The following is a 27,609-nucleotide window of genomic DNA, read 5'->3' on the forward strand; positions in this document are numbered from 1 at the left end:
CATCAGGGAGGTTAGAAAGCTGGAATGGAGGTTCCCCCTCCAGAAACTGCCGTGACTCCCCATCACCTCCAGAATCAAACATGAAATCCTGTTTGATGTTCAAAGCCCTTCAAACTTCCTTCCTTCCCATCACTTTTCCAGTCTTTTTAAACCTTACACCATCCACTGAGTACTCTGAGATGCAGGGACACTGGCCCCCTGTCTGTTCCTTGAACAAGGCACTTCATCCAACTCCTGACTTCCCTAGGGCTTTTTCACTTACTGTCCCCCATGCCTGCAATGTTCTCCCTCCTCATTTTCACTTCTTGACCTCCCTCAAGTCCCAGCTAAAATCCTACCTTCTATAGGAAATCTGTCCCAACTTCTCAAATCCAATACTTTCCCCTTTGTAATATATCCTGAATATAACTTGTTTATATAGAGTTGTTTGACTCTCCGCATTGGACTATGAACTCCTTGAGAACAGGGACTGTCTTTTCCCTTTCTTTGTATCCCCAGTGCTCAACACATTGCCTGCCACATAGGAGACACTTCGTAAATATATACTGACTAACTGATGGAAATAAGACTAATACAAGTTATGAAATAACATAGGGTAGTGGGTGATGGTGGGAGGAACTAAGGAGAGGTTCAGACAAAGTACTTGAGGAGGGAGCAGAGCAAGAGCCAATGCATGAGGATGGTGGGACAGGGTACCAGGTAACTAAACTGCTTAAAACCACTGTGCACCACAGACTAAAATTGGAGAAAACACTTTCATAAGAAACTCAAGTGTCAATTATGACTGGCTCAAGCCTTCTTCCTCTTTTGAGTGGTGACCAAAGCCCAGAAGGTTGTGGCTGATAACTGACAGCTGACTTTGATCCTTTGAATAAGATAGCTGTGTTCATATATTTGAAGGGGTTTCGTTTGGAAGAGGGAGTTAGATTTGTTTTCTGAAACATGAGAGTGAAAAAAGCAGGGCTAATGAGTAGATATTACGGGGAGGTAGATTTAAAATGCAATATAAGGAAAAACTCTAATAATTAGAGTTGCCTAATAAGAGGTAGTGACTTCCCCATTCTCTGATGTATTCATGCTAAGCTCGAAATACTTTTTTCTTCTTTCCTCACAAGTTTTATAGCATTTTACTTGTACTTCTCATATATGAAGGAAGGCATAGATGCTTATCACATACTACTTTTCATGTATATTATCTCCCATGTTTGGGATAGTAATCTTGTGGGTAGGCAGCAATTATATCTTATCTTGGACCCTCCTCCTTGCCTCCCTTCCTCCTTCCCTTCTCCCTTACTTTGTACACAATAAGCTCTTAATAACCCTTTACTGAATTGACTTAAATGACTCTGGGATATTTTAAGATAAGCTTTCTACCTTTATCGGAAAGATCAGGAGGGAGATTAAATTAGATGACCATCTCTGTGACTGGTAATATTTGAGCTATTTACCTCAGAACTGTGAGAAAAACACCTTGCAAACTTTGAAGTGCTATTAAATATGTCATTATTAATTACTCTACAGACCAGGGAATTCCTTTAAGCATTCGAGCAAGCAGGATTCTGTGATAGCAAGTCTTATTCTTTCACCATCTCCAGAAACTTGGTTCTTGGGGATAGAAAAGCCGTTGATTGGGCTTGGACCTTGAGCTTCAAAATTTAAGGACCTGCAGGTGGCTCAAAAAAGCCTCCTGCTTCGGAAAGTGAAAGAAGACACATGGAGACTCCCCCTCTACCACTTGAGAGACACTGATACAAGAAAGTAAAAAAGAACCTTGCTACCTGTTCCAGTGGATTTCTAACTAGAGGAATCCACTTGACAACTCATACTTTATCTTGAGCCAAAATGTCAAGTGCTGAATTATGTAGAAATTGGCTTTAGGGCTAATTATTTGTGTTTGAATGATGGTGACCACATTGGGACTAGGGGATCATTTTATTTGGTTGTAGACAAAGTGCAGGGGACCCCATACTTTATTTCAGTGTCTCAAACATTTCAATAGACATTAAGTGCCTATAATGTGCAAGGAGCTATGCTAATTGCTGGGAAGATAACAATAGATGGCATTTATAAAGCATGTTAGGGTCAACAAAACACTTGTCACATATATTCTCATTTAAGCCTTGACATCATCTTGGGAAGTAGTGAATTTGTATAATTTCCCTCCTTTTACAAATGAGGATACTAATGCTTTTTCTCATGGGTATGTGAATGGCCTCATCTCTATATCTTGGACAGAAACTGATCCATTTTCTAATCTGCTCTACTCTTCTTAGGGGAGTTGTACTTTTTTCTCGAGCAGGAACAGCAAGGAGGTCAGTGTCCCTGGATCCCAGAATATGTGGGGAGGCAGAAGGTGGGAGAAGATAGCACAGGAGGGGGCAAGGCGCAGATAATGAAGGGCTTTCAGTGACCAAGTATGTTATATATTTGATCCTGGAGGTGATAGGGAGTTGTTATGGGAATGAGAATCTGAGGATCTTCCCTGCCCCTTTGCCTTTTGATAGGCTTAAGTGACTTTGAGAACCTTCCTTGATTTGAGAATATACTGTTCCCCCTAATAGGCTGAATGTGCTCACCTGGAGCCTGTAGAGGGAGGCTTGTTTTTCAGGAATGCCCACACCTTGTTACTTTGTGATTGGGCAGTGGGTCACTGAGGGTTGTGATGGTCTCTGACCCAGGAGAGGGCTATATATACTCTGATGTGAGGTTTTGCTCTGGGGCTCCCTTTGAGAAGAGTTGTGTGTTCTGGTCAGATGAGACTCCAGGCAGCCATTGAATCCCCTTCCCGCCCCCACCACCCTCGGCTTTGAAAAACAAGATGTTGGTGCTTCCCTCTCTGGGTAACTAACTAGGTATAGATGTTATGGTCAGACTGTGGGAATCCCTGACTATTGATCTGTCTGTCTGTCTGCTTGTAACTTCTGTTTATATTGTTTGTTTTCTCTGGTGTTTGATTAAAGTAAGATTGTTAACCCATTTTGAGTTGCTTTCCTTTAAAAAAAGCAGATCTAAGAACCTATGCTAGCAGCCACCCTGGGTATGCTAGGGTGTTTACTGTTACAGGAGTGATTGGAATTTTGTGAGTATAGGGCATGACATTGTCTGATCTGCACTTTAAGAAAAGCTCTTTGACAGTTGAATGGAGAATGGACTGGTGTGCTAAAAAAACTTGTGGAAGGCAGACCAACCAGGAGGCTGTTGCAATAGTCCAGACTCAAGGTGATAGGGGCCTGTACCATGTTGGTGGCAGTGTCAGGGGAGAGAAGTAAGTGTATACTGTGGTGGTTGAAAGCTGAAATGGCTGAGGAAATAAAGGTTCCAGCTTTTGAGTATTATTGATTTATTAAGCAGTGTCAGTGTGGTTCACTCAATTCCCACCACAACTTGTTGCTCCAATCCCCTCAATTTCCTTAATATAATAAATGTTAATGAAGGAAAAATCAATGGACCTTGGCAACAGATTGAATATGGGGAGAGGCATTCAGGATGACACCTAGATTGTAAACCTGGGTGCTTGAGAGGATGGGGGATACCCTCAACAGTAATAGGAAAATTAGGAAGACGGAGGGGGCTTAGGGGAAAAGAGTTCTGTTTTGGACATGTGGAGTTTAGGATATCTACAATTTGACAATAGGTGGTTGGAGATGTGAGCCTGGAGATGAGCAGGTTAGGGTTAGATAAGCAGATTTGGAAAGAGCAGTTTTAATTCAATGATGAGGTTGTAAACCAGACTATAAGATATGAGATATGTAAGAGGAGGGGCCTCCCTCTAGGTCTTTGAACTTTCTATGAGTACCAGTGAAGTACTTAAACTGTCCATCAGTTATCTCTTGTTCTGTTACATGACAAGTCCATTACTTTCTTCTGATCATACATTTCCTGGATGATATATCTTATGATACTTCTTGGTCAATATGCTGCAGACAACTTATCCCTGCAATATGTCTTTCTTTGGTTCTCACGTTAACTGTTATTCTAATTCTAATTTTTTTTGAGGGGGGAGCTCATCTTTCAGTCATACAGCATCACTGGGAGAATATTCATGTTAATCATAAACTGTAGAAGTACTTCTTTAATCACCAGTATGAATCTACTCTAATTTCAATGCTTAGGGAAATCCCAATTACCTACTACTAAATTGACTTCTCTGAAGATGTAATTGTCTCTCAAAGGAAGAAATCTGAGTTACCAACAATGATAAATATGCTCTAAATCACTAATAAAAGAGAAATACAAATTAAAACAATTCTGAGATTCCATCTTGCACCCAATCAAATGGACAAAAATGACCAAAAAAAGTAATGACTGTTGGAGGATCTGTAGGAAAACAGGTATAGTGATACAGTGTTGTTGAAACTGTGAACTGGTCTAGCCAGTCCAGTCTGGGAAACAATTTGGAGCAATGTCCGAAGTCCTTTAATTGTGCATATACTTTGACCCAACGATACTACCACTATAACCTAATGCAGAATAAAGGGAGCAGAATCATGAGAACAATGAATAACAGCATTAAAAAAAAAAAACAACACAACTTTAAAAGATTTAAGAACTTTGATCAATATGATGACCAACTAGGATTCCAGTGAGAAAAACACACTACCTATCTCCAAACAGATGATGAACTCAAAAGTGCAGAGGGAGGAACTTTGTACACAATTATAGACACATTGCATCTGTGACGACTAATTTTGACAGACTGGGCTCCTCTCAGCAATGCAAGGTTATAAGACAGCTGCAAAAGACTCATAGTGGAAAGAGATATCCACATCCAGAGAAAGACCTACAGAGTCTGAATGCAGAGTGAAGCAAACTACTTGCTTTCCCTCTTTTATATTTTGTTTTATTTCGTTCCTTCTTTCTCATTTACTCCATTGGTTATAATTCTTTACAACTTGACTAATGTTTAATGTGAAGGTATTTGTAGAACCTATATCAGATTTCATGCTGCCATGGAGGGGAAAGGAGGAGAAAATTTGGAACTCAAGGGATTGTGGAATTGAATGTTGTAAACTAAAAGTAAATAAATTTTTAAAAAGTGCAGAGTGAGACACATTTTTGGGCATAGCTAGAGTGGGGGATTTGCTTTGTGTAACTCTATCTGATGCAAGGATATTATTTTTCTTTCTTTTAATGGGGGAGTGGGGAGTTAGAAGGGGAGAGCTAGTGATAGGGTTATCAAAATTTTTAAAAAGAAAAGAGGGTCAGTCATTGAAGCACTTAAAAAATACATAGATGAAAACTTAAAGGTTAGTAGGAAACAGACAAGAAGGACAATTTTGGAGATAACATGTTGAATTAATTATTTGCTTAAAGAGAAAAGCAAGCTGTTCATAATATAGATTGGCAGTTCCATGGATAGTTCTCTTTCTGTTCTTTTTATGTGGAAATGTTCATCTTGTAGGGTTGTTGGAAGCAGTGAATGAGAATGTTTGTAAAGCACTTAGCACAGTGCCTGGCATATAGAGAGTCCTATATAAATTCTTATTCCCTCCCCTCATCCTATTTAATGTTGGCTAAATTCAGAATTAAGAAAAAAATATAAGTGGGACAATATAATAAAATGAATGATCATATTTGAGCCCATTTCTTCTGTATCAACTAAGTTGCAAATGAGAAAAAAATAAGGACATTTTTCAAAATGAAAGGTAAAATAAACAATTAAAAACAAAAATAATCTGGTTAATAAAAAACAACTACTGAAATGATCAATAAAGAGAAGGAACAAATTACACTAAGTAGAGAAATAAAAAATATCATCAACAAATTTTTCATTACAATGAAGCTATACTTGTACCAGTAATTTAAGGATTATACATTAGGAATATTAACCAATCATATTCATATCAAATCAATAAAGGCTTTTAAAAAAACATAGCTATATATATGGATGTATACAGATATAGGTACATCTCAAAGAACTCTAATGATTTTTCCTAAATATGGTAAAAAGCCTTTGCCTGAAACGATGAAATAGCATACTATAAAACAGATATACTGGATAAGTTTCCATTATTAACAGGTGTAACAAACATACTCATTAAGCCCATTATTATTTGACATATCTAGAACTGCCAGGTATAGCAATAGCAAGACAAGAAAAAGAAATTAAAGGGGTGAGCACTGGAAAAAATGAGACTATCTCTGCAGACAATATGATGGTTTATGAAGAACAAAGACCACAAAAAATTAACTGAAATGAATACTTTTAGCAAAGTATCAGGAAATAAAATAAACCTACCAAATCATTTGTGTTTTATACATTACAATACTCCTTAGAAATACTCCTTAGACTATACTACAGAATATACTAAAATAGAAATACTATTTACAACAACAAAATGTATTAAATATTTAAGTGTAAACCTATGGAGACACATATGAGATTTGTATAACTACAACCGCAAAACAATTTTCATGAAAGTAAAAGAACTAAATAATTGGAATTACTCAGTATTCATGGCTTAACCAGGCTAATATAAATAAAATATGACAAAACTACCCAAACCAGTTTATAAAATTAATGTTGAGACCATCAAATCGCCAATGGAATATATTATGGAACTGGGTAAAATAATAAAATGCATGCCGAAGGACAAATTGTCCAGAACATCAAGATAAATAATACAAAATTTCAGGAAAGGGGAAGGTTTATTTTTATTATTTCAAACTGTTACAGTGGAATAATTACCAAAAATATTTAACACTGAAGGAAAAAAAATAGATCAGTGGAAAAGATTAGATAAGTAAAACCTAGAACAAAATGCATATAGCAGACCTTCTGTTACTTGGGAAGAATTTCATCATTCTACTAAGACTATTGGGGAAATTGGATAGCATTTTACTGGAAAATGGGAGTTAGACCAACATATTATACCAGTTGTCACAATTCAAAATGGACCAAAAGTCTAAACATAAAAATCATGCCATCAAAAAAAATCATTTGAGAATAACAGGATATGCCTTTCCTTATGGATATGGAAAGAATAACCAGTTGTGATATAAAGGAAATCACAAGAAACATTTTGATTAAAATTTTTATATAAAGTCAATGCATCTAGAATAAGAAAGGATGTGGACTAAAAAGACTACATTAGGGTGGCCAGGTAGCACAGTGAGTAAGAGCACTGGCTCCAGTGTTAGGATGACCTGGAGATCAAATCCTGGGCTCCGACACTTAGCACCCACCCAGAAACACCTGGCTGTGTAACCTTGAGCAAGTTACTTAACCCCGATTGCTTAAAAAAAAAAAAGACTACATTAAATATCTCTGAAAAAAGCCTGACTTCTTCCCCCCCCCCCAAATCTAGTGTATTGCTAGTTTCTTCAACTGTAAAATGGGGATAACAGCACCTAATTCTCAGGGTTGTTGTGAGAATCAAATGAGATAAAATTAGTAAATTGTTTAGCACAGTGCATGGCTTATTCCCTTCTCCCTGATATAAATATGTAAGAATAAGAGCTATTCATTATGGGGCAGCTAGGTGGTACAGTGAATAGAGCATGGGCTCCGGAGTCAGGAGGACCTGAGTTCAAATATGGCCTCAGATACTTAACACTAGCTGTGTGACCTTTGGCAAGTCACTTAACCCCAATTGCTCTGCCTTCCTCCAGAAAGACCAAAAAAAAACACTATTCACGATTAGAATCAGATATTAATCAAATTAGATTTTTAGATCAAATAATAGAAACAGGCAGTTCATGAGAGAATAAACAGAAACTATTAACCCACCTGAAAAATAATATGTAAAAAATAATAATTCAACAAATGTTTATTAAAACAATATGCAAAGCACTATTAGGTACCATGTATAAAAAGACAAAAATAAATGGTGCTTGCCCTCAAGGAGCTAACATTTTACTGGGGAGATACAAAATATATACATATAAATTCAAGGTATATACAAAGTAATCTTGAGAAGGGGAGAATGTTAACAACTGAGGTGAGGGAAATTTCAGGAAATGTCTCATGTAGGAGGTGATAGCCTGAGGTAGTGCTTTGATGGAAGTAAGGCATTCTGTGAAGTCAAAGTAAGAATGTATTTTAGTGAATTCCAGATTTTTGCAGAGGCTTGAAGGTAAGAGATGGAATGTTATGTATAAAGAATAAATGAAGAAGAATGACATGAAAAAAGATGAGCTAGGTGGGAGCCAGATAGTGGAGGACCTAGAATATTAGGTTGAGGATTTTGCATTTTATCCCAGGAGCAACAGGGTTATTTGTGAAAGGGGCTGACATGCAGATCTGGTTTGGTAACGTACATTTGGCAACTATGGTTAAAGACTGGATAGGGTAGGGCAGCTAGGTGGCGCAGTGAATAGAACACTGGCCCTGGAGTCAGGAGGACCTGAGTTCAAATATGACCTCAGACCCTTGACACACTAGCTGTGTGACTTTGGGCAAGTCACTTAACCTCAATTGCCCTCCAAAAAGCAAAAACAAAACAAAACAAAAAAACAACTGGATTGGGTAGATATAGGGTAAGCTAGAAGCAGAATGAGCAATCAGGATTTTTTTTTAATAGTCTAGGTAAGAGATGAGGACCTAAGTTGAAGCAGAGGCGGTGTGAGGGGAAAGAAGTGGACAGAAGTGAGAGATGTTATGGGGATTAGCATGGCAAAGCTTGGCAACAGAGAGAAATGAAAAGCAGAAACAACTGTGAAGTAGTACCTCACACCCAAACTGGCAAAGATAGTCAGAGATGACAAAACTCACTATTGGCAAGGATGTGGGAAAAAAGTCATGCTAATTCATTGCTGCTGGAACTGTGAAGTGATTCCATCATTTCAAATGACAATGAAAACAACAAAAATATTCATACCCCTTAAACCATCAATCCCACTTTTAGGTTTGTGCCTAAATGAGGCTAGTGACAGGAAGAAAAGACCCACTTGTAGAAAAATACTCATAGAAGTACGACTGGTAATAGGAAAAACCATGTGTTTGAATACTGGAGAATAAGTAGATTGTGCAATATGAATATAATGGAATATTATTGGATTGTAAAGAATGACAAATATGATTACAAAGAAATATGAGAATGTTTATATGAAATAATTAAGATCATAAAAAGGACCCAAAGAACAATATAGAGATCAAATGCGACCATATGTAGAAAATAACTTCAAACAGCAATAAGACATAGGAAATACTATGATGCAGAGAATCTGCCTGTCACATAGTAGTACTTAAGAAATGCTTGTCAACTTGGCTTTTATCAACTGGTAAAAAACAGAAGGGTAGGGGGCAGCTAGGTGGCACAGTAAATAGAGCACCAGCCCTGGAGTCAGGAGGACCTGAGTTCAGATTTGGCCTCAGACACTTAACACAAAAACTAGCCATGTGACCTTGGGCAAGTCACTTAACCCCAGTTGCCCTCCAAAACAAAACAAAACAAAAAACGGAAGGGTACAGTTGCAGGTGCCAAAATGTAGTCACTTTTTTCATGCTTTTCTTGTTTTGGCTCTCTTTTGCTTTGTTTGATTCTATCACTACTATTACAATTACTTATATCTTTACTTGTACCATCTGGCCCTCATTCATGGTGGGTAGAACTTAATGGGCAGTGGATAGAGTACCAGGCTTGGAATCAGGGAAGACTCATTTTCCCAAGTTCAAATCTGATCTCAGACACTTACTAGTTGTGTGACCCTGGGCAAGTCACTTAACCCTTTCTGCTTCAGTTTTCTTATTTGTAAAATGAGCTGGAGAAGGAAATGGCAAACCACTTCAGTATCTTTGCCAAGAAAACCCCAAATGGGGTCACAAAGAGTCTGCACACAATTGAAATGACTGAACAACAGAAGTCTATCAATTAAAAACAAATTTAAGGCGGTGATATTATAAGAGAGATGTAACCACCTTGGGCAGCTATCAGAATAGGTACATACTCCATGTTCCTAGTTTTAGAAAATTTTTAGCTCTATATCTTGTCTCCCTGGTCCATAAAATCTCATGGATTCTTTTTTTCCTAGCCCATCTAAGAACCAGAAAGGTAAACAAGATGTAAAGGGGTTAGTCTGGTGAGCATTTCCATCAGAAGGGAGGGAACCTCTAACAGATGCTCAAACTGATATATTTTAGGAGGAAAAGAAATGACTGGTAGGTAACCAAGGAGACATTTCTTCTCAACTGGAAGGATAGCTCCTGGCAGTTGAAAGTAAGTAATTATGGAACGAGACCACAAACAAGCAGAGAGTTAGGTTGGGCACTTAAACTGCCACCTCCCTCTAGGTGGGAGTTCTGTGACATGCTATGGGGAAGACCAGAGAGCTGTTCTGCCAGTGGGACAGTAAGGTTTCTACCTTAGGCGAGTTGTAGCAGAGTTCCCTTTGCCTCTAAATTGGGCTACAACATTAGAGGGTAGAACGAGGCTCAATGCTCATCATTTTGGGTCCAAACACATGATTTCATTAGTGCATAGAGAATTTCTGATGTGGAAATTCTTTCAATGTAGATCTGCAGGTCATTTCAGAGATTGCCTGGGTTACTACAGTGACTTAATCAGTGGTCATGATGGCTGGTGTTTGTCAGAGGCATGCCTTAAACCCAGGCTCTCCTGACTCCAAGTCACTGAAACTCACTGCCTCTTATAATCCAAGAAAATAGCCTTCTAAGAAAAGGACTTTTAAAAAAATATCCCAAATAGGTTAGCTGATAGGATTTATACCAAAGGGACAAGAAAGACTAGATTCTGGGTGTTACCTGATGACCTTTAGGCTAAGTAATAATAGCTTTCTTCATAACAACACTATAAGGCAGGAAACATATCACTTCCTTTTTATGAATAAGGAAACTAAGGTACACAAAGAAAAATTAAGTGATTTGCCTGGGGTCACACAATTGCTAAAAGTCTGAGTTGAGACTAGAACAGCCATTGGCTTTCAGTTTTTCCGACCATATCACACACAGAAATATTCATGGGTTAGAGGGAGAGCTCTCTAAGGACATATGGGATTTAGATATCAACTCAGGCAAGGAAGTTGGATTGAGAACTAAGATTAATATTGTCCTTTAGGATTCTAGTGAATAAGAAGGTTACATGTCTTCTGACAAACCACTTAGGAAAATCTGGGAGAGATAATTGAGAGAACAAAGTCCATTTTTAATAAGGTTAATTTTTTTTTTTTTTAACATGCCTGGGTGATCAGAGTCCTGATGACAGTTTAAACAACTTCTGTAAGAAAAATTTCATGGGAAGAGTAATTAATAAGGTTCTACCTTGCTACTATGTCAGGGTTGTTCCAAGGAAAGCCTATAAAGACTATGTTATAGAATCATAAGGCCAGGGTGGACCAGTTTTTGAACTCAAGGAGATGGGGGTACTACACTTGAGAATTTAATATCCCTAAACTAGATTTTGAACTTATTCCACTCTAAGGTGTCTGGTTGGTTTTTGAACAGCCAGAAGCACTTGAGAATTTCATGGAGAGGGAATACTCCTCACCTAGCATCTTTTCACCAAGTGTTCTTAACTTTTATTTTGTCATGGTCTTCTTCTAAGGGTAATGATCTTAAATGCATAAAATAAAATACAAAAGTTTATAAGAAACCAATCAGGATGAAATGCAATTATCAAAATATATTAAAAAAACAGCAGCTCACAGATTGTAGATTAAGAATCCTTGACATAGAGAGGGTTCAAAAGTGGTACTTCAGAAGTTTTAATTCTATGAGGAAAAGAGAAATTAAAGAATAAACCACTAATCAAAGAATGAAAGTTTAGAGTAAATAGAAAATAAAGAAAATCAATGAAGAGAACAAGGTAAAGAAATCCTTAAAAAGAGGGGAGGGGAAAAACAACAACACATAAGCAGAAGAGGAAGAGAGAGAAAGAATTTTGAATTAACCATTTCTGAAGGGGGGGAAAGGATGGGAAAAATGAGATAATAAAATCAATAAATAAGTAAAATTCCCAAGTGGAGAAAAGAGTTGACAAAAACAGGAGGGAAAGGGAGATGAAGGGAAAAAGTGACTCTGTGGGAACAGAACTGCAAAGTAGCTAAAGTAAAACTAATTATAAGGGCAAATTACTGAGTTTTGAGGAGCCAAAAAAAAATCCTAGTTAAAAGTAATACTAGAGATGGAAATGGAAAAAGTCACAAATTTAAGTCTTATGCTTTTAAATGTGAATGGATTAAATAATCCAGTAAATGGATAAGAACACAAACCATCATTATCTGTTGCTTACAAGGAAGGCATCTAAAAAGCAGACATATATCAAATAAAAATGAGAAGCTGAAACAAAATTTACTATACAAGGTGAATCCAAAGAAGGAGGAGTTTGTGGGGGTGGCTATATGGCACAGTGAATAGAGCACCGGCCCTGGAATCAGGATGACTTGAGTTCAAATTTGGCCTCAGACACTTAACACTTACTAGCCATGTGACCTTGGGCAAGTCACTTAACTCCAATTGCCCTGCCTTCCCCCTCCAAGAGCAAAAAAACAAAACAAAACGGAGTTCAAAGTATGCTAAAGACAATGTAAAAATAAACATTTATGATATAAATGGAGATGAACAAGGAAATTGAATTATGCTTAAGTGAACCCTAGACAATGAACCAAAAATAATATGAAACATGTTACAAATGACATAGCATCTAAAATCATAAAAGTAAAAATTGCAAAAAGATAGTAACACAACAGTAGGATTAATGTTCTTTTCTCAGACAAAACTAACAAAGGTAAATGAAAGGAAAAATATAGAATTGAACAAATTATTAGAGAAATTAAAACGTAATGATTTATGATGCTTCTGAATGGGAACTACTAGAGAATTTAACTATTTCTCAGCATCACAAGGTACTTTTTCAAAAACTGATTATGTATTTGGGCATAGAGGAATAGCAAATAAATTTAAGATAGCAGATATACTAAACATATCCTTTGCAGAGAATAATACAACAAATATAATAATTCAGATAATAGAGAAAAAGATATTTTGTGTTTGGGGAAGCAGGCAATAAGTTTAATTTTAGACACCATGAATTTAAAGAGATGAAAGGATATTCAAATGATAGTATCCAGTAAATGGTTATACATATGGATCTAGAGGTTTGGAGAAAGGTCAGGGATAGAAACATGTTGGGGAAACCTTGTGCATTTTCAGTACTGAAATGATAAAACGGAGCAACCACAGGAGTTTAGAAAACTTTATTATTCATTTCACTGACTGAATGATATTCTAGCTTTTGTTACAGATTATTCTGAAGAACAATGGCCATGGTACATATAATAACAGAAAACTGAGTATCTGAAAGAAGTATTCCTCTCCACCCAAAAAAAGACATATTGCACCCAAATGACTGAAAGGATCTCTAATGTTTAAATAACATATACTTCTTTAAAAATAAAATTTACAAGTTGTATTATGGCAGTTAGTCCTCATTACAATTGGTGCAGATCAGACAATGACAGATATAAAAATAAGAACTATGTACATTTGTGGTTGGTTGTTATAAAAATGAATATGATGGTTGAAGGAATGGTCTAGTTTTAGGCATTGGTGGAGCCATAATCCCTAATTTTCTACTGGCTCCTGAAGTTACTTGAGAAGTATAAGATGCTGAATTGGATCCACATGCATTTGAAGATTTGCTTTTAGAAGATGTCTTTCTGCACGTGTTAGATACCCTACAAACATGACCAGAGAAATCCAAATTAAACCATGTCAATTTCATTTTGAATGGTAAAACAAAATTACTCTTATCATAACTTATTTTAGGCAAGTGTCTAAATAAAACTCTTACCAAACCAAATGAGCAAAGACAGTAAGAAATGCCCTTCAAATGGAATAACACAAGGTAAAATGATCTGCAAGTTCAATCCTTCCACTAGTAGTATTTTCTACATTAATATAAAAATTGCCACATTGAATCATACACATGGTCAGCCCAATGTTGTCTTTTCCAAGACCAAAGATGTTTTGAGTGGGTATAGTTGCCCTTCTCAATATGAATCTCAAAAAAACTGAAGATATGCCAAAGACATTCTTGTATTGTTTAATAATCCATTATGGATTTATCTAAATCCCTTTTTATACCTATCTTTATTTTCTGCCTGTACAACTTCTTGGTGGTAATAAGTTCCTTGAGTTTACTTCTTGATATGTAAAGTAATCTTTCATTTACCTGACTTTAAAGAAAGTTATCCCCTAGATCAGGGAATTCAACAAATTTATTCTGTTTATCCCTACACTTTGCAATTTTGTAGATTTTGATTTCATATCCCTTTGTTCCAGAGTTTGTTATAGTTATTCACCCATCACTGATTTTGTTTCAAACAACTTAAATAAATGAAAACACCTTAAAGTAAAGCCTCCAAACTCTTGGCCCATGTGTACCATGTAATCATATTCACATTCCAAGAAAATGTATCTCTGGGAAGAAGTGATGAGAGGGCCATTTTCTCATCTCCCAAACAGCCTATTCTTGGCATGGATGAAACTGCTAGAGTAGGTAGGTGAAACCCTGCTGATCCCTCTTAAAATGACAGCAGAGAAGAGAGAAAGTGGAACTGGTTTGCTGGGTGGGCTTAACAGGCAAAGGTAACATGAGCTGCTTTTGGTCCCAATCCATTGGCCTATGTGGGAAGAGCTGCTTTCTTAAAGTTGCTTCCCTGACATTTTATCCCACTGCTGCTTCCAACTCTATGTCCAATTACCTTTTAACTCAGAAAGAGAAGTGGGAGTGGAATGGTAGGCTAAGAAGGTGAGCTGCAGCTCTCAATCCCCCCAAATGGTTTATTCCTAAATCCTCCCAGCACCATCACTTCCCCTGCTGACCTAAAGATAATGGGTTTTTACAAAACAAAAACAAAAAAAGCCCACACTGCCAGACTGCTTACAAAGATAATGGCAGTGTTATCTATAGAAGCTTTTTGCCACAGAGCTATTTCCTGCTGTATTGTAACTGGGCTGAATTTATGCCCAACATTAATTCCATGGCATTCTGACATGCCATTACTGTTTCTGCGTTTCTTTGGGGTATGTTGTTATGACTATAGTCTTCTGTTGGTCAACGCTGGTCTTCTTTCAGTGCTGAAGACTATTAAGACTTTTGTTAAATTAACCCTTGATCTTCTTAAGTAATTTAATGTAGAACATGGCAAGGGGCTGGATGATAAAGTGCTGGTCTTGGTTGTTCTGAACTGGAAGGGAAATGGTTTTTCTTGTTTCCAAAAGCTGACCTCTCACTGAGAAATAAAACCTTAAATGAATACCCTTGCTGTTTTTCCTAGATTTGCTGAATATTAAGTTTGTAAACAGTCACTTCCATTTCACCTGGGCAATTTTTTCCCCCTTAGTCAGAATGTCAAATACTCAACTGACTTATTGTTTACTGTTCAGAAGAGGCAAAACACGGGGATAAAAGGGCCTAGGTTAAGTGCTCTGAAAGACAGTCATCTAGCTGACTGGGCACAATGTAATGAGAAAATTCTCTTCTATAGCAGCTTGATGAATGAAAACGGAATGGCAATAATAAATTGGCTTTTCATTTCTAAGAGAAGGTGTGATACGAAAAAAAATCAGTAACAAATAGAAATGTATATTGAAATAATAAGAAACACTTATGCTTGATAACATCCTCAAAATCTGTGAAGCTATTTGGATAAAGATGAGTTTCATTTAGATTGACAAGATTTGAGGTCAGATTATAGGGGAAAATGTTTCTCTTTTATAAGGTAAACAAAATAGCCCCTGGTTTAAGATTAGACCAAAATTAAAATTATTTGGAAGATCATTCACCTGTTTAGGAAACAATTACATTTTGTGCATGCTCTATTAGGGAAATAAAACATTTCCCAAAGCAGCAGAGCAAAGGAAGAAAATAAGAACATTAAAACCCTAATGGAATAGCTGCTGGTCTCTGGTGTACTGAACACTATAAAATTAAACTCATTCCTAGTAATGAGCTTACATTCCTGGGCATTGGTAGAAGAACTAGCATATAAAAGGTAGTGATTCCACCTAGAAAGTGATAACTAAGGAAAACATAACCTCTGTCCCAACCCCAACCTAATTTTCAATTTTACTCTCTAGGAGGAAACAAGGGAGAATACAATAGCTTACAAAGCTTACTACAGATTTTTCCCATTATCTAAAAACATCTCTGTGAAAATGTCGTTATTTTTAGTTTCACATTCTTTAGATTTAAGTAACAGCCACAACCCTACCCATCCCTTAACTAAACAGGCAACAATCCAGAGCTCTCTTTTATGGCTATAATAGGAAGGCTTGCAGAGAGGCGACAAGGGTATAAAGAAATGAAAATAATCCCAAGACTTTTGAATTATACTCCTCTACATGTACTTGACAAATCCAACACATGAAACTTTTGTTTTCCTTACAAACAAATAACCATGATCTACATTTTCTTTCACCCTGAATTCACCAAATAGTCCTATTTCTGGTTTTATAACTGGCTTCTAAAATGAAAGGTTGATGTTATATTGATAGTTGGAATCATACTAATTTTAAATTAGGATATATGTAGTCATCTTCTGGATCTTCCAGGTTACAAGCCTCTCCTGGACACTGTTGCCAAGGGTGGGGAGATAAAATCTCAGTCTCACATAAAAACAAGCAGAGTATTTTTTTCATCATGTTTCTAACATACTAATCCACCAACTTGCAGAGATTCAGAATCATATGATTTTGAAGAATTTTCATATAAGAAACAGCAAATTTTAATTAAATAAATAATTCTATGGCGATGAGTTAACTACTTGGTATTGATGTAGAGATATTATGAACTAGTATATAATCAGCCCAAGAAAATCAGTTATTCTGAAAATCTAGATGGTATAGTCCAGAACAGATAATTTAAGAATCTGAAATATAATCCCCTCCCCCCCCCTCAAATCTGAGCTAGCAATTTGTTAAGGGGAAATGTAACCATTAGTCACTTCATCACTCTCAGCTCTGGTTTCTTCATTTGTAAATAGGATAATAATACCTGCCGAGTATTATCAGGATCAAATGAACTAATGTACACAAAAGTATTTTGTCAAGTGAAAAATACTAAACAAACATAAGGTATATTCAACAGCATCTAGCATCATGTATATACTTTAATAAATATTTGTTGAATGAATAATAAATGCTTCAAACCAAACCAGAGCCATAGTGTAGTTTTCTTCCCGTTATGATGGTTTGCAAAATATAACCCAAAGCAAAAGAAACAAACCTCCTTGAACTTGATTGCCGGCTCCCATGGCTTGTTTTTTTCCTCTTGGACTTTTGAAAGACTGGCAATCTTCTCCTCTTCCTCTCATTTTTAGTTTTATTTGAAAAATAGTGAGAAGAAACTTGTGTTTCTTCTTCATTTCTTTCGGCATCATGAGGACTTAGCCATAGGGAATCATTATCATTAGCTACAAATGGACAACAATGCATACATACTCTTAGGCAACACTGTTTTGGTTTTGAACCAACATTTTTATAGTTGAGGTAAATAAAGCTTTTGGATACACCACTTCCTGGTATCCTGGCAGTTCTATGGGTTTGGGAATTTAGTTAAAACAAGAGAACTTATTGGATCTCAGTCTTGGAGTTAAAACTTTTTTTTTCTGAGTCCCATAAAGGCAATTCATTCATAATGTAAGCTGCAACTCAAGAAGCAATTTTCAGCATTTTGGGAGTTATGACACTTGATTATTTATTCATTTTCATAACTTATCTTTCCTACTCATATCCCAAATACTCAATGGCAGCACACACACAACTAATAAAACATATCTATATCTATACACATACACATATGTATGTATGTATTTTTTACAACATCAGCTGAGATAACTAGATACAATTTGGGAGATCACAAAACCAGGATTATGAACCATTTTCTTAGTGGTTCATATTATGTAGCACCTGTAGGACATCTTGGGTATTTGACAATTTTCAATAATATTTAGGCCAAAATGAGAAATTGGATTTTAATTGGCTTAGCAATAATATTAAAATATGAAAGTACTTTGAGATATATAAAGTGCTATGCAAATACTGTGTGTCCCAGAAGTATCACTGCAGCTTTAAGCTGTTAAAGCTAGCATTAATTTAATTATAATAGGGAAAAAAGGCCTGTTGGACAGGAACTATCTTTAGCAAGGTCTATATTTGATGAGTCAACATGGTATATATTATGCTGAATGGCACACTGGACTGAGTTAGGAAGGAGATCAAGGTGTGGCCACAACTTGCTGTAATTATGGACACTTCACCTGTGGGTCTCAGTTTTCTTATTATAAAATGAGGATGAAGATCTCTACACTAAGGTTCTTCCCAGTTCTTAGCATTCTATGGTGTTATAACGGAGTATAACCATATTTAATAAGGACAAATTCTTCAGTACAAGGTAAAAACTTATTTAATAATTAAGCAACAAAATATTCCAGATGAACTTTTCTTTTTATATGTACAGACACATCTTCACATAACAGCTGTGAACATTTCACTAATTATGTTGTCAAAGAGTGTCTACGAATGTACACTTCTGCAACAATGATAATTTGCAAATGATTTGCATTTCAGAGTACTTTGAAGTCACAGAATTTGTCTGCAGAACACAACTGTGACTCTATTTCTATTTTATAAAGAAAATCATTTGTTGATTGGTTGGTAAGCTAGATCAGGGGATGGGGAAGAAGTCTCAAGAAAAATCTGCTACAATCCACTCCACCTATGGATGAATCTTCATGTTATCACTAGCATAGAGGGCAAGGTTCACCATCCATTATGGTCCTATTTCATTTATGCCTAAGTGGCTTCCAAATATTTTTCATACTAAAGATAATTCTTCTTCAACAGAAGCAGAAAGATAGATAGTACAGAGTACAGTGTAATGAAAAAGGTCTTGGCTGAGAGTTAAGAAATCTGGATTCTAAACCTAGCTTTGTCACCTCCAGTACTGTGTCTCTGAGCATGTTACTAAATGTCTTTGGGTCTCAGTGTCTTTAATCTCTAAAATAAGGGGGAAGCACTAGATGATCTTTAAGGTGCCCTTTCAGCATTAACATTTGATGATTTGAGTTTGTAACTGGAGAATGTCTAATTTATTTTCTTTGTGTATTCGAAATGAAGCTCAATTTTGGATAACTATCACAAATAAAATATTAAGAGGATTATATTAGCCCTCCTTCTCAAAAACATTTTTTATCAGAAAATTAAAAAAATAATGACAGAGAACTCTCATCAACACTGTGACCAACCTTAACTCTAGGAGACTGCTAGTGAAACGAGACTACCTCTTCTTGGCAAATGGTGGACAACAGCTATGAAACAAGGCATATACTATCAGATGTGGGCACTGTGTTGGTATGTGTTGCCTAGTGAGAGATCTTCACTAAAAGAAATTTCATCAGAGGAATCATAGGGGAGTGACAGTGATATGATAAAGAAATCAACATTGATAAAACACTGGTGTTTTAGAAAACCCAAACCGAAAAACTTCTTAGGTGTGGTGGACTGACCTAGGCTTAGGTCAGCAAGTCATTCAACAAGCGTTTATTAGGCATTTACTATGGCACCAGGCACTGGGCTAAGTGCTAGGGATTTGAAGAAAGGTAAAACAGTCCCTGCCCTCACAGGCTATGGAGCGGGGAGGGGAGAGAGAAGACAACAGGCAACAGTTATGTACAAATAAGATATATACAGGGTAAGTGGAGATCATCTCAGAGAAAACGTGCTAACATTATGGAAGACCAATACAAACTTTTGGCGGAAGGAAGGATTTTATTTAAGATTTGAAGTCAGGAGACAGAGAAGAAGAGGCAAGAATTTTGGACAGGAAGGGGTGGCTAGGTGGCACAGTGAATACGGCACCGGCCCTGGAGCCAGGAGGACCCGAGTTCAAATCCAGCCTCAGACACTCGACACACTTACTAGCCGTGTGACTTTGGGCAAGTCACTTAACCTTAACTGCCCTCCAAAAAAGCAAAAAAAAAAAAATTGGACATGCGGGATAGTCAATGAAAATGCATGAATCTGGAGATGGAGTGTCTTATGGGAGGCGTAGCAAGGAAGTCAGCTAATGAAAGTTTTCAAAGCTCAAGAGATTTTATATTTGATACTAGAGGTGACAGGAAGCCATTGGAATTTATTGACTAGGGGAGTGATATGGTTACAGCTATGCTTTAGAGAGATCCCTTTGATAGATGATTGGAGGATGGCCTGAAATGAGGAGACACTTGGAAGGGCAACCAGCAGGCTATTGTAATTGTCCAGGTATAAAGTGATGACGGTCTATATGAAAGAGATTTTGAAGGTGGAAATGACAACACTTGACACAGATTCAATATGCAAAAGAGAAGGACTCTTAGGTTGTGAGCCTGAATGATTAGAAGGATAGTGGTACCCTTGACAGTATAGGGAAGTTAGGAAGACCTGGGTTCCAGTCTTGCCTCTATTACACATACGTGGTGTGACCCTGGGCAAGTCATCTCTTTAAGACTATAAGTTATAAAGAAGGTGCTAACCTGCACCAGTAAACGGTCAAGTCCTTATCCCTATCGAAGATATTCTAGGAACCTCGTTTTAAAAAGGAACTATCTGCAGAAGTGAATAAGAACATGAAAAGTGAATCTTGACATTGTGTCTTAATTACTAGGCAACATATTAGAGAAAAAATATAAAAGACTATTCTTTCGGGATATGCTGAGATGTTTTCATTCCCAACAGTACTGTTATTAAAGCTTAGTAATAATGAATATCAAGAGGACAGTAGCTATGAGTCTTTTGACGATGCTTAATCGAATACTTAGAAATAGTTACATTTCCCGGGAATTTTTCTAACAGGTATTTTTATGGACAAAGAATACACAGATTTTATATTGTATGTTCTTTTGCCAAAAATTCTGATCTTCTTTTTGACTTTATCTTTACATTACTCCTAAAAGCAGATAATTTCGTAGATAGTGAAACTGTGGCACAGAAGTTATATGTAGCTTTACCAAGATCACATAGCTAGTTAATAGCTAAATTAAAATTAGCATCCATGATTCCTCTCCTTGTATAAATCACTGGCCATTTAAGAGCAAACTACCTCCAATTCCTACCTTCTGTTCTTTCATTCCTCTCCCTTCTTGACCCTATCCTTGCCCATGCCTCACTTCAAGCTCACTCAGGCCTTCCACTGGGCTTTATGGGATTCCATTCCATGATGAACAGCTTTCTCTTCTCCCTGGACCTGCTACTCTTATATTTACCCTTCCATCTACTAGTCCTCACTGAGACCTGGCTCTTTACTGATGACACTACATCCTCTCCAGAATAGATAAAATCTCCCCAATTCCCACTCTGTCCCCCTGTAATTTCCAACCTTTCCCTAACTATTGGTTCCTTTCTTACATAATTAAAGCATGGCCAAGTTTCATAGCATCAAACTACTGCTCTCTACCTTTCTTAGCCAGACTCCTTGAAAAACTGTACCCTCACTGCCTCTCCTTCCTCTCATTCACTACTCACTCTTGGTTTCTAGCCTCACTCAACTGAAATAGCTCTCTCTAAAGTTACCGTCTCTTACTTTCCAAATCTGATAGTCCTTTCTCAGTATCCATTGGCTGCATTAGACTGTACTTGCCCCTATTCTTCCTCCTCATGGTTTTCATGACCCAGCTCTCCCCTGCTTTTCCTCTTAATTGTCTGACTATACCTTCTCAATCACTCACATGAGGTCCCCTCACTGGGGCTCCTGCAGGTTGTCTGAGGCTGCTCCCCTCTCCATTCCCTCTATCCTTTCTCTTATTGAGCTCCCAGGTCTATATATCCAGTCCAGGCTCTTCCCTGAGCTTCAGTTCCCTGTCTCTAACTGCCTGCCAGGCGCTTCAAATCAGAAGTCCCAGAGATATCTTGAACTCAACATGGTCCAGTTTGAATTTTGTCCTTCTCCCTAAACTCCCCTTTTTTGGGTAGAAGGTATAATCAATCTTCCAGTCTCCCTGGTGACTAATCTTGGCACTGTTTTGTATTCTTTTGTTTTCTCCTTTCTCCCACATATCTCATTAATAGGTACATTTTGCTGTTTCTGTCTCCATAACATCTCTTACATCTGACTCCCTCTCTTTGCTCACAGATCTATCACCTGGTTAAGGGTCTCTTGATTATTACAATAGCTTCTTACTTGATCTCCTGCCTCAAGTCTCTCACCACTCCTGTCCATCTTATATACTTCTGCCTAAGTAATTTTCATTAAGCACAGATCTGTCCATGTTATTGCCCTAGTCAATCAGCTCCAGTGGTTCCTATCGCCTCTAAGAGAACATATAAGACTTACACAATATGGTCCTGGTCCCAACCTATTTTTCAGTCACTGGACATTACTCTCCCTCTGGCATTTTCTTATCCAGCCAAAATAGCTTCCTCGGGGAGGCTAGGTGATACAGTGAATAGAGCACCAGCCCTGGAGTCAGGAGAACCTGAATTCAAATCCGGCCTCAGACACTTAACACAAAAACTAGCTGTGTGACCTTGGGCAAGTCACTTAACCCCAACTGCCCTCCAAAAAGCAAAAAACAAAACAAAAACCACAACAAAATAGCTTCTTCTTCTTTGTTCCTCATAAGACATCTCCCCCTCTTCCATCTGTGTCATTATAGTAGTCCACATTTCTGGAATGCATTCCCTCTTCAGCTCTGCTTCCAGGGATATTTCCCTTCCTTCAAAGATAGAACTCAAGCACAACCTTCTTCATGCTCTTTACTGATCTTCTTAGCTACTCATGCCCTCCTTCCCAAATCATCTTAGATTTCTATTTATTCTGTACACGTACACACACACACACACACACACGTGCACACGCACACACACTTGCGCGCACGGGCTTGCTTGCTTGAGTGCTTCTCATCCTTCCCATTAGAATGTAACCTCCTTTGGAGCAGGGGTTTTTGTATCCAGCACAGTGCCTGCCACATTGCAGGACCTTAATGAGGTCTGTTGACTTTGGTAACTTTTTCTACTAGATCATGCTATTTCACGGTCCCACCTTCAGTTCTCTAAGGCGATAATTAAGTTAAATTCAGTTATATTCTAGTGTACTGGGAACCCTGATGGCTTTTCAGAACAAATGTAACTTATAAAGGGACCTATCCTCCTACTGAATAACATGATTTTGGTGTTGTTGAGTCTGCCTCTCTATGTCAAAGCATAAACACTTAACAGAAAGTAAAAAAGCCACGTGCTTGTCCAGGGGTTTATATTTTAGAGACACAGATTATCTAAGTAACTCTTAAATAATAAACAAAATAAAATACTGAATATTGAGGAGATACTGAACCTGGCAACGTGCACTCAGAGTACTTCTGGAGTACTGAAATCACTTCAGCACCGAACTTTTCCAGTTTGTCTTCTGTAACACCATCAATCTGAAGCAGAACCTCAGGATCAGAAGATAAAGACTCTATGTGCAGGGATAAAGCAAACAGAAATCAGATTCCTATCAAGCATTTGTTAAATAAATAGTACAAATTAAGCAATGGGGATTTAAAGTGCATAAAAATAGTGAAAAATAGTCTCTGCTCTTGGGGAGTTTACAATCTATCTAGAGGCACAGGACGTACAAAGGCAGAAACCAGTATCAACATTACTAGTACTTGTTAAGGACCAAATGAATGGCAATCAGAAGAGTGACTAATCATAAAAAAGCTGATGTGAGGGGTGGCTAGGGAGCATTGGTCCTGAAGTCAGGGGGACCTGAGTTCAAATCCGGCCTCAAACACTTAACACTTACTAGCTGTGTGACCCTGGGCAAGTCACTTAACCCCAACTGCCCTCTCCCCCCCCCCCCCCCAAAGAAGAAAAAGAAAAAAGGGAAAAAAAAGAAAAACTGATGTGGTTGGAGAAGACTTTGTGGGAGAGGGGAGAGACAGTATTAGGACTGGGCTTTGAAGTAGTAAAGAATTGAAAAGAGACCATCTATGGCATGAGGGACAATGTAAATAAGTGTCCATGTGAGAATGTGCATAATTTAACCAGGAATACAACTAATAGACTTATTTGACTGGAGTACTAGGGGCAGTACTGGAGATCTAGGTAGGATACAGACTGTAGAGGGACTTGAATTTCAGCTTAAGGAGTCTAACAGCCTTTTTTTTTTTTTGGAGGGCGGAGGGCAGGGCAATTGGGGTTAAGTGACTTCACCAAGGTTACACAGCTAGTAAGGGTTAAGTGTCTGAGGTCACATTTGAACTCAGGTCCTCCTGACTCCAGGGCTGGTGTTCAATGTATTCAATGCGCCACCTAGCCGGCCCTAAAGGAGTTTTTTTTTTGCTTTTTAGAGGGCATTTGGGATTAAGTGACTTGCCCAAGGTCACACAGCTAGTTTTTTTCCTTGGTGTGTTAGGTGTCTGAGGCCAAATTTGAACTCAAGTCCTCCTGACTCTAGGGCTGGTGCTCTATTCACTGTGCCACCTAGCCGCCCCAGTCAAATAGTCTTTATCCTGGTAGGTAACAGGTTTGGAAATTTTTGAATTGAAGAAAATGCAGTGATGTGAAGAGAAGTGTTTTCATTTACGGAAGTATTGTTTAGGATAGGCTGATTGAGTAAAGAGACTGAAGACATGAAGAACGATGTGATCATTTACAAACAGCCTAGGGTTAAGTGAAAAGGACTATGCTAGGACAGTGATGGAAGACTGGAAAGGAAGAGGTGATTATGAACCACTGCAAAGGAAGAATTTGGAAGAAAATCACTGTTATTCTCAATTAATTATGGAACTATTGTAACTCTTCTACGGATTTTAATGTTGAAGTTGATGAGATCATGAAAACCACTTCTATCCTAAGGCACACCATAGAGAACAATATGAAAAACAATATAATGCAGGATATGATCTTACCAAAGGGCTATTTTATTCTTTTATTCTGACTGAAATTAAACTACATTTTTAAGCTTTCAATTCCAGGAACCATGAATTTTAGACAAGAAGATTCATTAGTAAAATTAATTTTTGGTCTATTAATTTATAGTTCAAGTAACTGAAGGTTCATACATACCTGCAAGCTTTTTTAGAGTAACAGTATTAAATATATTGAAATAATGGACACCAAAAACCTTCCCGAGACCTTTGCAGACCTCTGTAAGTTCTCCCAGACACTTCTTAACTAGTTCTTCTCTCTGGGATATCTTTGCTACTAAAGCCTTTTGCTTTCTTATACCACTGAAATTCTCAGTTTCCAGAAAGTCCACCTTTGGGGAAAAGAAAAAAGTTATATACTGAATTGTAAATAAGCAAACAGATGCTTTTATAACTAAAATGAAAATCACTTCAATTAAATTTTGAGGTACCCAGTATGACTATGTTGATTAAATTTTTATTCACACTTTCCAGAGAGACGATTAGAACTTCATAAAGATGGAATGAACACAAATTTACAGGACTACCTTTTATAAAGTAGGTATTACAATATATACACACACCCACACATACATTCAAATATACAAATGTTTATGGTCCGCCTAACATTCAACTATTCCTCTTTATTTACTTGAAAGATGCAGACATAAGGTAAAGATAAATTTAAATTTCAAACGATCTACCTTTAAATACCCATCCACAACTGCCTGGGCTTTCTCGCCTAACATCACATAGGCAATTGCTTGGTCATTAGCATTGATGTACAAATCTTCATCCAAAATTCTGTCAAGTATCAGCTTTTTCAAAAGTCTTTCAGCATTATGTCGTGAATAAGCAGCTCCCTTCCCAAATATGCCTGATTGAATCTTAGCACTTTTATTCCCTGATGAGAAAGCAAAAGTTTTCTTTAGCATGCATAGGTAATACCACCAATATCATACTCCCTTAGTGATTTCCAAAGATTGACAACTAATTGACAGGTAAGTCTGAACTAGACAAAACATGGATTAAGTCTGAATATACTATTTCACAGAAAATCTCAATGAGAGATATAAATGGATGGATGGATGTCTCTCACATCTTTAGATCAGTTTTTTTCTTTTACATCATCTATGTAATGTAGATTTTTTTATTTTTATAAATTTATATTTATATATATAAATTTATAATAATAATATAATAAAAAACAAAATTGACTTGTGTGTGAATTATATGCCATTCTGTTCTTACACAGCAAACAGGAGAGTTGTTTTGATTTGCCATTAAGCAATAGTTAAACATAGACTTCAACTGCCTCAAAATATGCTAAAGAAACACCATCAAAGAAACACAAGTAATTTCTAAATCATGCACCAAAAAAATAACTCCTAAATAGATAAAAAAAACAATATGGAGGAAAAAGAAGAAAAAGCAATGTGCTTTTGGTGTTTTTTTATTATTTCCTGGCAGGCTTCACATTCATCTCATAGAGGTTTTGAAAAAAAAAAAAAAAAAAACTTTTTTTTTTTTTGGAGGGGGGAAGGAAGGGCAACTGGGGTTAAGTAAGACTTGCCCAAGGTCACACAGACAGTAAGTGTGTCAAGTGTCTGAGACCGCATTTGAACTCAGGTCCTTCTGACTCCAGGGCCAGTGCTCTATTTACTACGCCACCTAGCTGCCCCCAAATTTTTTGTTTGTTTGTTTGATTTTTTGCTTTTTGGAGCGGGGAGGGCAGGGCAATTTGGGGTTAAGTAACTTGCCCAAGGTCACATGGCTAGTGAGTGTTAAGTGTCTAAGGCTGGATTTGAACTCAGGTCCTCCTGACTCAAGGGCTGGTACTCTATTCTCTGTGCCACCTAGCCGCCCCTAAAAAAAATATTCTTTAACAATGGCCCTGCTATGAATACAACTTCATGGCAAGGATCTATTTTGATACTCTAAGAAGTTTATTATGAGAACTGTCCTGTGACGAAATTGGTTAATAGCCTTTTAATATAGCTTCCCTCTAAAACATTAATACTGGCATCCTTTTCACATAAACTTTTATAAAAGTGGTTAAATAATAATATGATTTTTAAAAGCTAATTTTGTATTGTTATTAAACTGTTAAATACCATAGGAATATAGAACTGCTTTCTTCTCTGTATCTATAACAAATTCCTTGGATTTTGTTTACATAGAGTAAAATCTACCAATGAAACAACTTACCCAGGAAAATATCAACCAGCATGTTTATAGTAAATCTTCCACAAGAGCCCATATTATTTTTATTTCTTGCTCCATTCAATGAATCATGCTCTTCAACAAACTTTATGATGTTTTTCACATCTTCTGTCACATCCCTCATCTTGTAGTCCTACCAGTGGCAAACAATTATTTCTATGATAACTAAGATGGCAACTGGTTTCCAAACTGCTAGGGTTTAAAACGAACTTCCAACTGATTATACTTTATATTGCTCATAAAAGACCATTTATAAAAGACAACAAATTACAGAATTTTCAGATTCTCTTTCTTACTTTCTGCTGAATTTATAGGTCTTCCCTAGAAATCATACTGTTTTGTTCTCTAATTGTTTCACAGATGTTTGTCTTATTTCCTCAACTAGATTACAAAACATCTGTGGGTAAACTGTATCTTTTACTTCCTTTGTGCTAGGCTCCAGAGCACCTAGTACAACAAGAGGCACATAGTAGGGGTTTGATGAATACTTGTTTGAGTTAACCAAACTTTCTAAATACAGAAAGAATAATTAGGTAAATATAATAGCACAAAGGGGGCCAG

The 27,609-nt window shown here is 37.1% G+C and overlaps 1 protein-coding gene and 1 long non-coding RNA gene across 3 annotated transcripts in view; one reads left to right on the top strand and one right to left on the bottom strand.

Moving 5' to 3' along the window:
- Positions 1-13,334, top strand: part of LOC138169307 (uncharacterized) — a 104,224-nt gene extending 90,890 nt beyond the window's left edge. The window contains exon 3 of the long non-coding RNA XR_011170321.1: positions 13,200-13,334. This is a non-coding gene — a long non-coding RNA (uncharacterized lncRNA). The remainder of the gene's footprint in view (positions 1-13,199) is intronic.
- BLM (BLM RecQ like helicase) overlaps positions 13,138-27,609 on the bottom strand; it is a 66,199-nt gene continuing 51,727 nt past the window's right edge. For both annotated transcript variants that reach the window (XM_069098662.1, XM_069098661.1), the window contains 6 exons: positions 27,034-27,181; positions 25,530-25,729; positions 24,986-25,178; positions 23,268-23,390; positions 17,187-17,373; positions 13,138-13,632 (listed from right to left, as the gene is read on the bottom strand). In XM_069098662.1, coding sequence (XP_068954763.1) covers positions 13,455-13,632; positions 17,187-17,373; positions 23,268-23,390; positions 24,986-25,178; positions 25,530-25,729; positions 27,034-27,181 — 1,029 coding nt within the window. In that variant the 3' untranslated portion in view covers positions 13,138-13,454. The remainder of the gene's footprint in view (positions 13,633-17,186; positions 17,374-23,267; positions 23,391-24,985; positions 25,179-25,529; positions 25,730-27,033; positions 27,182-27,609) is intronic.

The sequence above is a fragment of the Petaurus breviceps genome, unplaced genomic scaffold, assembly GCF_028583685.1.
Source record: "Petaurus breviceps papuanus isolate PSGF00001 unplaced genomic scaffold, PetGlider_PUasm1.0 37, whole genome shotgun sequence".
NCBI classification, from domain to species: domain Eukaryota; kingdom Metazoa; phylum Chordata; class Mammalia; order Diprotodontia; family Petauridae; genus Petaurus; species Petaurus breviceps.